General features: G+C 41.9%; 1 protein-coding gene across 2 annotated transcripts; it reads right to left on the bottom strand.

Moving 5' to 3' along the window:
• Positions 1-4,193: 4,193 nt before the first annotated feature.
• LOC139461890 (uncharacterized) lies at positions 4,194-10,576 on the bottom strand. 2 transcript variants are annotated; one of them, XM_071243378.1, is made up of 7 exons: positions 10,485-10,576; positions 9,736-9,857; positions 7,854-8,336; positions 6,820-6,842; positions 6,176-6,689; positions 5,974-6,039; positions 4,194-5,263 (listed from the first exon to the last, which is right to left on the bottom strand). In XM_071243378.1, the coding sequence occupies exons 3-7, from the start codon at positions 8,320-8,322 to the stop codon at positions 4,614-4,616; spliced, it is 1,722 nt and encodes a 573-aa protein (XP_071099479.1). In that variant the 5' UTR covers positions 8,323-8,336; positions 9,736-9,857; positions 10,485-10,576; the 3' UTR covers positions 4,194-4,613. The 2 variants fall into 2 exon arrangements, with proteins under 2 accessions (XP_071099479.1, XP_071099480.1); XM_071243379.1 differs by having other exon boundaries at positions 9,736-9,837.
• Positions 10,577-12,989: the final 2,413 nt, after the last annotated feature.

Below are 12,989 nucleotides of genomic sequence, written 5' to 3'. Positions count from 1 at the left end.
TTGTATGGAGCAGGAAGTGGTATAGAATGCCCTGACTTTCATATATGTCAGGGTAAACTCGGGTACTCAGCGCAGTTAATGCCACGCATGGATTAACAGTAACACATTCACCGACAACGCTCACACATCGCTTACCTTTCACCGGCCTGTCTTGGAAAACACGTTGAGGTGCACGTTAGCGAAAGATATGTAGTTCAAAAACGACAAATACGTGGATAAACAGAACAGTCATGCTTACCCTCTGGTCCTTATACTTACAATGTAATGGAGACGCAATGACAAAGATCTAGGGCTTTTGTCGCCCAATACATGATTACCGCACAGGGTAGACTGCATTCGTCAGTGGTATCAAATGCACTTACGCATAGGACGCCTTGTGACTGCAGCCAGTGCTCTGTTACGTGAGGGCGCATCCGGGGTCAGACTTTGTCCGGGTGAGACAGTTAGAAGCTCTCTCATGAGTGAAACATTTTCCACCCAACGATACGTACGGTCGGGGCCAAAAGCATTACCCAAACCCTCATCCAATTTCTTGGAATCGTGCAAGAAGCTAAACCAATATAAGTCCCAATGACCCCCAGTTAGGTGGTCTAGCTTTGTTTGCCAGTTGTCTATAGCCTCGTTTTAGTTTCTATTAACTAACTGACTGAAATCGTCTTACTTTTCATATTGCACAGGTTTGTTTTATATCTACACTTTGATATTTACCTTACTGTTTTACTGTCCTTTGTCGACGGGAGTTTTATAATAATAAACTTGTTCTCATCGCCACATGGCTGCAATAGTGCTGATGCGATGTAGAATTACAACTCAATCACTCACTCATCCCATTTGATCATATTTTGTTCATATTGTGCCAGTACGTCTGGGTCTCCAAGAGGATGTCACATCCATAGGAGGCCTACCGACACTGTATTTTCATCCGGGGTTTTCAAACTATATTCCATTAATGTAGATATTCACATTCAATTTGTTCATTTTTTGAAACGCCATATGCCTAAATACACGCATGTTTCATCTTTTATTTGAATACATTACTTCTCTTGAAGGCATATATGAAAAAATAACCTGACAAAGCTTAGTGCTTGATAATTTGTGGTTGCCCTTAGGTGAGTTAAATTGTTGGATTCAAGGCCGAATTACATATTTATTTGGTATGTATTGCTTTCGGGTGACATTAAGGTTGGACATTTTGCACATGGGAAGTTTGGTGATTTCTAAGCATATTTACAACAACCAGTATTAATCAAGTCAAACTTTCGATGAACAGTCAAACTGTTAGTTCACTCATGGTATCATCACTTATTGATAGTGATTCATAGGTGAGGTGAGGTGCAATGGGGTTTTACGTCGCGTCCAAGATTATTGCACTTACATGTACATAGCGACGTGCGTGTGTTTGTGTGGCTGCTTGTACTAGTCCGGACTGATGCCGATTTATAGTGCTAGCTCACTGAGATACCATGCTGCAGTTTAACATGAAAACCGCACTCAGATACAGTATACTGACTCCGAGCCGACCAGTCCTTGTTTTAGCCCCTTAATGCCGAGCGCCAGACAAGGTAACAACAAGTACCATGTTTAAAAGTCTTTTGGTATGACGCGGTCGGGGATCGAACCCCGGACCTTCCGCTCTTCCGCTCATGTTAAAAATAAAATTTTAAACATAAAATTGTTTATTTGTTTAAGATATTTCTTTCGGTTTGTATGGAAGATAATACACTTCCCCTCAGGTGTTTGTGACATTTTAAACCCTCGGACATGTTTTAGCCTACACATATAACCTTACTCCGACATAGTCGGAATCGTAAAATGGATATTTTTTATGCTTATGCTTATGGAAATGATTTTTTCGCTTTTATTTACGTTTACGTTTAAGGTAAGACCTTTATATCGATATGCTGAGCATCCTTTGCATATACACTGACTTCAGTGTTATAACCATGGGCGATTTGAAGGCCGACACACAGTCTGCATTTGAAATCATTTGAAGAAACTGGGGGCACGGGTGGCCCAGTTAGTCTAAGGCGCCGCGATTCGCTGTGCAGAGTTGCGTCCCTTGGCACGCCATAAACATATGATTGTGGTTTCGAATCCCAGTTCGCCCCGATTATGTTTCTAGATTTGTCAGCACCATACCCGTGTTCGTGGGTTTCACCGAAGTGGTAAACGTCTGAGACCTGCATCACTTCGGGCTTCCCTCCCACATTAAGCTGACACGACGTGATATAACTGGAACTAGAAAGCGGCGTTAAACCCAAGTCACTCATTCACTCTGACACCACGGTACCAAACTTGCATAATCTCAATATCACATTTAGCTGAGCAAAATGGGATTGGTTGAGGTCTTTGAAGTATTGCATGGAAGAACGGAGGGAAAATGTATTGGACCTTTTGTAAAACCAAATACAAAATGTCGTGGAGTGTGGACCTGTGTGACAAAGAAACAAGCAGGTTCGAAGAGAATTTGTTATATTTACAGAAATGCGTCACAAATGCACAAGGAGAAACCGTTAGGTTTGGTATTGTCGCAAGTCGGTGAAGCCTTTCTATGAATGACAAGGTGTTTGTTTGTTGTTTAACGTCGCACTTAGCAATATTCCAGCTATATGACGGCGGTCTGTAATTAATCGAGACTGGACCAGACCACCCAGTGATGAATATCACGAGCATCAATCCACGCAATTGGGATACGATGACATGCATCAACCAAGTCAGCTAGTCTGACCACCCGATCCCGTTAGTCGCCTCTTACGACAAGCATAGTCGCCTTTTACGGCAAGCATGGGTTGCTGAAGACCTATTCTATCCCGGATCTTCACGGGTCGAATGACAAGGAAATACCAATATATGTCATCATGGTAATAAGTAATTAGAGGCTGGAGGCCAGAAGAAAATAACTTGTTATCTGTGAACACGGACAGTTTGTTCACTCTCTATAGTTTCCGGAAACGTATGTGGCCCAGTCGTCTAAGGCGTCGTAAGTCGCAGAGTTGCGTCCCTCGGGCAATCCTGAACTTAATGACAGTGGGTTCGAATCCCGACTAACCCCGATTATCTTTCTAGGTTTGTCAGTACCATACCCATACTGGTGTTTTTTACCAAAGTGGTAAACTTCTGAGTCCTGTATCCCTACGGGATTTTCTCCCTCATGCAGTTGACACGCCCAGATATAACTGGAATACATTTGAAAGCGGCGTTAAACCCAACTCACTCACTCACTCACTCACTCAATCATTATACTTTCCAATGTGTTGAGCCATGTAAGGGGATATTTCCCGAGCCTCAACAGTAATCAATGACATACTCAAGGGATGGACTGTTTACAGATTATTCACGAAGGAACAGAAACCATGTTTTCAGGGAAAGCAAAAAACATTCTGCATTTTCGATAGGGATTGGATAGTAATGTACTGTCGTAACTGCTTTCGGGCATCCAGTGCGACCCTAATACAGTTACTAAATGTATTGCCGTTCCTGGTCCTTGTGGTCAATTACGCCATGACATTGCCACTCGCCTTGTCCGCCGCGGCTCGGCTCCGTCAAGGAGTGATTGGTCTAACGACACTTACTCCAAGTTGTCTCTATCAGCATTCATACTCGCATAATAAAGAAACGCAACACCAGTTTTATACTCACATAGTTTTACTTACTCTCAGCCCATGTATCAATACAGGACAGGATCAGACCGACCAGACTCGTCACTAACTGGGGAAACTTGGAACGATCGGGATTCGACTCGATCGATTGAAAACCGCGCTCTCCTCTCCTAATGTTGAAGGTATCCTTTTATAGTGTTCGAGCCTGTCCTGTCCTTGTCACATGTCACAATACCTCATTTTGATTCGTTAAAAGTTAGATCTGACCATGTGTCATGTGTGTCGTAATGGCAAAAATACAGAAGCCCACGTGCCATATTGCTCATCTCTCTATTGATTTTGTGACTCGCATCCGGAAGCTCCAAATGAAATATACCTTGAAACTCTCTTTTTGTTTCATTAACTAATGGACGATAGCCAGGAACCAATCCAATGTTGATTATGAAATGTCAAGAATACACTTGTGATAAATGTGAAATGTCTTTTATCTATTGATTCCTTTCAAACTAAAAGTTCTGTCACAAACTATATCTCATGCAACTCCTCATTGCAGCTATAACGGTTACCATTTTCTAAAGTTTTTTAGATGCATTTTTAACCTTATAACAGTACTAGTATATTTACACATATGTTCTGAGTAAACAGAGCCAAAAGTAGTTGCATTCTTATAATAAAAACAGGTTTTCTGAGGATGCATAACACATCAAAATAATGAACTGTTAGAAGTGAGATATATAGGTAAACAATAATTCATATACAGAAAAACAACAGCAACTACAAGTTTATATTTCGCCCAGGTTCTGTCCGAGGGAGGAATTATCCAATTTACCACTGGCGTCTATGTCATATTTATTTTTTGTGTATCAGTATGGAATTGGTTTCATTGTAATGAAAGCTCGTCTACAATTGCAAATTTTTACAACACCTATTCTTCAAATGTATTTTTTCAAACAAAAACATAACTGATACAATTCGTTCTGACAATTTCAATAAAATTTCAAAACGTTAATCTTTTTACTCAATACTTTTTCTAATGTTCTGCAATATCTCAGGGGATATTTTCGTATCCTCGCCAGTGATCAATGACAGTTTCACTGATCCAGCATGGCCACCAAACACAGCGAACTGAGGAGTGAACTCCTCCACGTCCCCGATCTTTTCCACACAGGTTATCTCCTCTTTCTTTGTGACGTCATAAACGGTCAGCCTCTGTCTGACGGTGTCCAGGAGAAAACCTAGTGCAATGGCCAGCCACTTCCCACGTCGGTTCTTTGTAAGAACTTTGTGATATACCATAGATGTGTACTTAGTCACATACAGACACACTGCCTCATGGTCTGCACATGCACGTGCAGCTATACTCATGGCTGTAGGAAGTTGATCTCCAACCTGCCTTTCATCAAACACGCCATTTGTGGACAGAGCAACGGTAAACACAAAGTTCCTTTTGCTCAATTCCTTCTCCAGATCGACGTCCAGTTTATTCTCCCAGTAGTATACACCACCTGCCGTCAATGTCGTCGTTCCTACAGCTCCCATAAAATTCTTGAGTCTACTGTCGGGGCTGGTGAGAGGTTCCGGCGGTTCGCGGTTTAACAGGCTTCCGTCAGGCAGGATAGTGCGACGTCCATACACTGTCTTCTCATCATACTTGATGTCTTGGCCTGAATGCGCAAACAACGATATTAGTGCATATACTCCCTCGCCATTACTGCTTTCAGTTTGACATTTTTTAATTTAGGTGTTTCGTTCATCGAGGGTTTTAATGAGGAATTTGGTTTCTGACCATTACTGAGCGCACATTACTGACTCAAATTGTAAGAGTCACCACACACACACACACACACACAGGAATTTGACTAATAAAAATCTCTGCGTTACTTTATATGAAGAGGTAGAACCAGTGTCGTGCGGCCACAATTCTCGCACGTATACTTTCATAAGCGTACAGCAATGTGCGCCTGTTGTAGAAAAGGGACATGTTTGATCGTCAGCATCCAGGATCAAAATTCACTATTCGACTGAAACCTGTGCGGCCTAACAATTCCACGAACATGTACAAAACGAATGTGGAAGTACTGCCTCAATATTGTACTTGCACGAGGAAATAAATAAGTTTCTTTCTTTTGTTTAAAGTGACATTGACTAGGCATTAAATAGAGGCAGTCCTTAGACGTGGCGATGTTTATTTATGACGTGACAGTTGGAAACTGACGTTGTAACGTTGTGACGTTGCAATGCTATGTATCGCCATCGGCCGACTGCAAACAGTAGAATCACCTTCAGCTGAAGCCAGTTGTTTCCCAACGTAGCAACAAGCACAAGTGCAAGACTGTGGAACCGTTATGAGACACGTAGTCATGCTTGTACTTACATCGAATGACATTCCATGGAGTGGGATCTGTTGTTTCAGGCAGTATGTCCAAGGAAGGACGTATTTCTGTAACAAACAAAGTTGTGAACATGTAACATCCCGACTCCGTATGGGAATACTCTCCATGGATCCATTCTATATTAAACAACCAGGCATACCTCACTCAACCTTTAGGGTCAGTTACAGTAATCTGATATCAAACCTTTGAGAAAGTTGTCCCTGTCCCGCTGTGATCTGAGCTGTGGGATGTCAATCTCTCTCAGATGTCCCACGTCAAACTTAGACATCTGATCTGTCAAAATCTGCACCAGGCTGTCAGACTTCACAAACTCGAGGAAGGATCGTTGTTTTAGTTTCTGTTCGTGATTCTCATACTCATCCAGAAGATCCGCAAGTCTTTTAATACCGTGAACGTCATCTTTTAAATCTTTCTCCATCAACTTCAATATGTCTTCTGCAGCCTTCATCTTTTGGACGAGAGGCGTCTGACGTGTATCCATTAGTCTCTGAATCTCATCCATCTTCTCGTCTTTCTGACGTTCTAACGTAGCTGATATCTGTTTAGAGACAGCATCAAATGCAATCCGGACACTGCTTTCAAGGGCCCTTTTCTCCACCTCAAATTTTCCTTTATCTTGTTTATACTTTTGGACACATGTCTTGAAGACGTCTTTCTTGTCTCCTGCCCTTTGTACAACCCCTTCCATGTCACAGTTCTGTAATGGTTGAGTTAGTTAGTTTAACAATTTGCAGAATGTCATCACAAATTGATTATTAATCATCATTTCCTATTAAGTATTTAGAAAAACTAGTTTCGTGTCGACATATGTTTGAGTATAGACTTACCTTGTGTTTGCTGACTTTCAAATCTGAAACAATAATAGTGTTTATTTGTGTAAGCAGGGATTAAAAATATTTTTTGCGCTCTACCAATATTGAAGTATTTCGTTTTCTCACAGTTTCATTAATTCCTGACCATGCACCGGCATAAGTCTTAGGGGAAAAATATGTAAGTCCCATTCTCACTCATAACCAGAAACACTTCAATTTATCAGTATGTTCCGCTAAATTATCTTCAGTGGTATGTGGGAAGATAAATGTATGTATACATGCTGTTCATTAAACATTGCCCCGCCGTGGTATTACTGGAATATTGCTAAAAGCGGCGTTAAACCAAACTTACTCACTCACTCATTAAAACATTAAGTATATGCCTTTCAAGCCAGATTAGAATTAATTATAAGAAAGTTCAATTCATTTTGTTGAAAACCAATAAAGTTTGACATTTAAGTTGCATTTGAAACATAAATGACAAAAAAATGTCCGATGCAATTCCCTGTTTTGATCTGAACCATATATTCCCATGATTTTTCAAGGGAACACGTCACTTGCCTTTGCATGTGTTAGTGAGGGGAGCCACCAGTGGGTCAGGATATGCTCACCTTTTCGCGAACACCTAGTATCATCACTATATGGCAGTGATTAATAAAAACCTAGTCCTTATATAGTCGGAATCGTACAATGAAGTTTGCTTTCAGCAGAGATTTCTTATGAATTTGAAAAAGTTTTGTCTTTTTCGAATAATTATGAATCCCGAGAAATGCATATGCAATGTAAACATGCTACATGGTCTTATTGCATTTCTTCACGTTCGTAACATATTATACAAATCAAAAGTGATGACAAAATCTATAATACTTTTCTTCATCTTAAACTAGAAGCTTTTATAAATAATGTAACACACACATGTTCGTTTCTGTGCCTTTGCTTTTCAAAAATACTTTTCCCATGGTTATGACCTAATCGGAATCATACAAAGGACTTCAAGCAGAGATTTGTTTATAATACGACTATGAAATGGATCTGTTGCTTTTATTTACCTGTCCATTTGATGGAATTCACGAGCCTCTCCCTCCATCTGTACCGAGAACCTTCTGTAGGACGGACCTCAATGTAGGTCAGTGTATTCAGAGATTGGGGGATCTTGCAGGGTTTGAGTAGTACAGGAATAATGTTATCTCTCTTTTGTTCCACCGACATCGTCACCATTACCTCAGTCTCCCACTTGCACCATTCACTCTCTACAAAGTTGGGTGACATGATGAGCACGTATTTCGAGGCCTTCTCAATAAATTCATCAACATTTCCCACTATAGTTTGGCCACCGCGAAAGTCCCTCCTGTGGTCCACACATTTTAGTCCGATGTCAGGAGACTCCAGATGCTTCAGTAAATCATCAACAAACTGCTCATCAGCGCTGTTGAAGGAAATAAAGGCGTCATACTCCTTACCATGTTTTGGGACAGTAGAGTCTTCATCAACGTCTTTAGTCGAGTCTGCCGACGCCATGTTGGAGGACACACCTGAAGGTCAAATGAAAAGGCATCACACTGGTAAGTCTCCATCCTAATAAGATAGTGAGCGATTGTTGTGGGATGAAAGCCCGAAGTGATGCATCTCTCAGACGTTTGCAATTTTGGTGAAACCCACGAGCACTGGTATGGTGCTGACAAAACTAGAAACATAATCGGGGCGAACCGGGATTCGAACGCACAATGATAGGTTTCTGGCGTGCCCATGGGACGCCTTAGACGACTGTACCGCCCGTGCGAATCTGAATTGGACAAAGACCATGGACGACCATGGTCCTACCTTCTATTCGGCGATGGGGAAGACAATAAAATTCTAGCGATCTCAACACAAAACAACAAGACGGCTGACCGCGCGAAGATGGCCAAGATGGATTTCGGCGCAGCCCCACCCAAACGCAAGTGATTCTATACACGGAGTCTGAAAACCGTCTAAGGAGATTAAAAGATCAGCTTCTCCAGGGACTCAAGACTCCACTCCAGTTCCTGGGTGCTGGCTTCTATGCAGGGTTGGAGTAAGACAGAGACGATTCAAACATACAGTGCTATTGATACTGTGCTAAATCAAAGACAATTTAGACATACAGTGCTATTGATACTGTGCTAAATCAAAGACAATTTAGACATACAGTGCTATTGATACTGTGCTAAATCAAAGACAATTTAGACATACAGTGCTATTGATACTGTGCTAAATCAAAGACAATTTAGACATGCAGTGCTATTGATACTGTGCTAAATCAAAGACAATTTAGACATACAGTGCTATTGATACTGTGCTAAACAAAGACAATTTAGACATACAGTGCTATTGATACTGTGCTAAGCAAAGACAATTTAGACATGCAGTGCTATTGATACTGTGCTAAACAAAGCCAATTAAGACGTGCAGTGCTATTGATACTGTGCTAAACAAAGACAATTTAGACATGCAGTGCTATTGATACTGTGCTAAACAAAGACAATTTTGACATACTGTTACGGAAAGAGGCGGGAAGAAACGAATGCATACAGCGCTTTCGTTACCACTCGCCCTTTTCCGTAACCTGGAATAACACGAGTTGGTCACGAACGCATACAGCGGTGAGATAAGGGGATTCCCCAGTGAAAGCGAAAGCCAGGGGAATCTTACCGAGGCCTCACAACAGGGAATACTGACCCAGGGGTCTAGTTGTCATAGCTTCTCATGTTTGATCATACTACATTTTAGCACCATACTAGCGCTTTGAGACTGACTAGTGTTTTGAAATACTGGCACTATTACAATTACATTCAGTGTTATTGCCTTACGGGACGACCGGAAGTCATCCATTACGAGTTGCGACATGGGAGACATGTAATACAAGTAATGAACTTTAACTGACAAGTTTTGACGTTGTTTGAAAATGCTTACACTGTTATGAACGTCGAAGAGAAGGCACACATCCCTCAGACAAGCGTCACAGTCACTTCTTCCAAGCGTGTTGACATCAGCGCGGGACACAGCGCTGCATGACTGGGGGAATATGATTGAATCTAAAAATAGGAGATCGACAGATGCAGTACTGCAGCGAACAAGCTTAAATGAATTGCGATGTTGCCTCGCATTATAGGTGTGGTCGTAACTCGTTTTCTTGGTGGATGTGTGTGTGTGTGTGTGTGTGTGTGTGTGTGTGTGTGTGTGTGTGTGTGTAGGTGTGTGTGTGTAGGTGTGTGTGAGTGTAGGTGGAAGGGTGTGTGTGTGTGTGTGTGTGTGTGTGTGTGTGTGTGTGTGTGTGTGTAGGTGTGTGTGTGTAGGTGTGTGTGAGTGTAGGTGGAAGGGTGTGTGTGTGTGTGTGTGTGTGTGTGTGTGTGCGTGTGTGGTGGGGTGTGTGTGTTTGTGGGTGTACCACCTTCCAACGTCTTTTACAGTGACGCGGCCGGGGATCGAACTTCCGACCGTCCGTACTCTAGGCCGACACTCTTTCCCCTAGATCACGGAGAATAAATGTCATGGTCACCAGTGGAACAACAGACGTCACACACAGGTAGGCGATAACAAGGTTTCGTAATAAGCTATTGAGCCCCGGCTTTTTCTTAAAGTACATGCTAAAAGTACGACAAATACGACAAATACGTGGATAAACAGAACAGTCATGCTTACCCTCTGGTCCTTATACTTACAATGTAATGGCGACGCAATGACAAAGATCTAGGGCTTTTGTCGCCCAATACATGATTACCGCGCAGGGTAGACTGCATTCGTCAGTGGTATCAAATGCACTTACGCATAGGACGCCTTGTGACTGCAGCCAGTGCTCTGTTACGTGAGGGCGCATCCGGGGTCAGACTTTGTCCGGGTGAGTCAGTTAGAAGCTCTCTCATGAGTGAAACATTTTCCACCCAACGATACGTACGGTCGGGGCCAAAAGCATTACCCAAACCCTCATCCAATTTCTTGGAATCGTGCAAGAAGCTAAACCAATATAAGTCCCAATGACCCCCAGTTAGGTGGTCTAGCTTTGTTTGCCAGTTGTCTATAGCCTCGTTTTAGTTTCTATTAACTAACTGACTGAAATCGTCTTACTTTTCATATTGCACAGGTTTGTTTTATATCTACACTTTGATATTTACCTTACTGTTTTACTGTCCTTTGTCGACGGGAGTTTTATAATAATAAACTTGTTCTCATCGCCACATGGCTGCAATAGTGCTGCTGCGATGTAGAATTACAACTCACTCACTCACTCATCCCATTTTGATCATATTTTGTTCATATTGTGCCAGTACGTCTGGGTCTCCAAGAGGATGTCACATCCATAGGAGGCCTACCGACACTGTATTTTCATCCGGGGTTTTCAAACTATATTCCATTAATGTAGATATTCACATTCAATTTGTTCATTTTTTGAAACGCCATATGCCTAAATACACGCATGTTTCATCTTTTATTTGAATACATTACTTCTCTTGAAGGCATATATGAAAAAATAACCTGACAAAGCTTAGTGCTTGATAATTTGTGGTTGCCCTTAGGTGAGTTAAATTGTTGGATTCAAGGCCGAATTGCATATTTATTTGGTATGTATTGCTTTCGGGTGACATTAAGGTTGGACATTTTGCACATGGGAAGTTTGGTGATTTCTAAGCATATTTACAACAACCAGTATTAATCAAGTCAAACTTTCGATGAACAGTCAAACTGTTAGTTCACTCATGGTATCATGAGTGCTTGCTCACTGAGATACCATGCTGCAGTTTAACATGAAAACCGCACTCAGACACAGTATACTGACTCCGAGCCGACCAGTCCTTGTTTTAGCCCCTTAATGCCGAGCGCCAGACAAGGTAACAACAAGTACCATGTTTAAAAGTCTTTTGGTATGACGCGGTCGGGGATCGAACCCCGGACCTTCCGCTCTTCCGCTCATGTTAAAAATAAAATTTTAAACATAAAATTGTTGATTTGTTTAAGATATTTCTTTCGGTTTGTATGGAAGATAATACACTTCCCCTCAGGTGTTTGTGACATTTTAAACCCTCGGACATGTTTTAGCCTACACATATAACCATACTCCGACATAGTCGGAATCGTAAAATGGATATTTTTTATGCTTATGCTTATGGAAATGATTTTTTCGCTTTTATTTACGTTTACGTTTAAGGTAAGACCTTTATATCGATATGCTGAGCATCCTTTGCATATACACTGACTTCAGTGTTATAACCATGGGCGATTTGAAGGCCGACACACAGTCTGCATTTGAAATCATTTGAAGAAACTGGGGGCACGGGTGGCCCAGTTAGTCTAAGGCGCCGCGATTCGCTGTGCAGAGTTGCGTCCCTTGGCACGCCATAAACATATGATTGTGGTTTCGAATCCCAGTTCGCCCCGATTATGTTTCTAGATTTGTCAGCACCATACCCGTGTTCGTGGGTTTCACCGAAGTGGTAAACGTCTGAGACCTGCATCACTTCGGGCTTCCCTCCCACATTAAGCTGACACGACGTGATATAACTGGAACTAGAAAGCGGCGTTAAACCCAAGTCACTCACTCACTCTGACACCACGGTACCAAACTTGCATAATCTCAATATCACATTTAGCTGAGCAAAATGGGATTGGTTGAGGTCTTTGAAGTATTGCATGGAAGAACGGAGGGAAAATGTATTGGACCTTTTGTAAAACCAAATACAAAATGTCGTGGAGTGTGGACCTGTGTGACAAAGAAACAAGCAGGTTCGAAGAGAATTTGTTATATTTACAGAAATGCGTCACAAATGCACAAGGAGAAACCGTTAGGTTTAGTATTGTCGCAAGTCGGTGAAGCCTTTCTATGAATGACAAGGTGTTTGTTTGTTGTTTAACGTCGCACTTAGCAATATTCCAGCTATATGACGGCGGTCTGTAATTAATCGAGACTGGACCAGACCACCCAGTGATGAATATCACGAGCATCAATCCACGCAATTGGGATACGATGACATGCATCAACCAAGTCAGCTAGTCTGACCACCCGATCCCGTTAGTCGCCTCTTACGACAAGCATAGTCGCCTTTTACGGCAAGCATGGGTTGCTGAAGACCTATTCTATCCCGGATCTTCACGGGTCGAATGACAAGGAAATACCAATATATGTCATCATGGTAATAAGTAATTAGAGGCTGGAGGCCAGAAGAAAATAACTT

This window comes from Haliotis cracherodii, unplaced genomic scaffold, assembly GCF_022045235.1.
Source record: "Haliotis cracherodii isolate W230 unplaced genomic scaffold, xgHalCrac1.p SCAF_15, whole genome shotgun sequence".
Taxonomy (NCBI): Eukaryota; Metazoa; Mollusca; class Gastropoda; order Lepetellida; family Haliotidae; genus Haliotis; species Haliotis cracherodii.
This window is presented reverse-complemented; position numbering and strand designations above follow the sequence as displayed.

Coding starts and splice junctions, on each gene's coding strand:
- LOC139461890 (XM_071243378.1), bottom strand. CDS start 8,322: ATGGCGTCGGCAGACTCGACTAAAGACGTTGATGAAGACTCTACTGTC. Junction 6,690..6,819: donor TGAAAGTCAGCAAACACAAG/GTAAGTCTATAC, acceptor CAACCATTACAG/AACTGTGACATGGAAGGGGT. Junction 6,040..6,175: donor CAGGGACAACTTTCTCAAAG/GTTTGATATCAG, acceptor TGTTTGTTACAG/AAATACGTCCTTCCTTGGAC.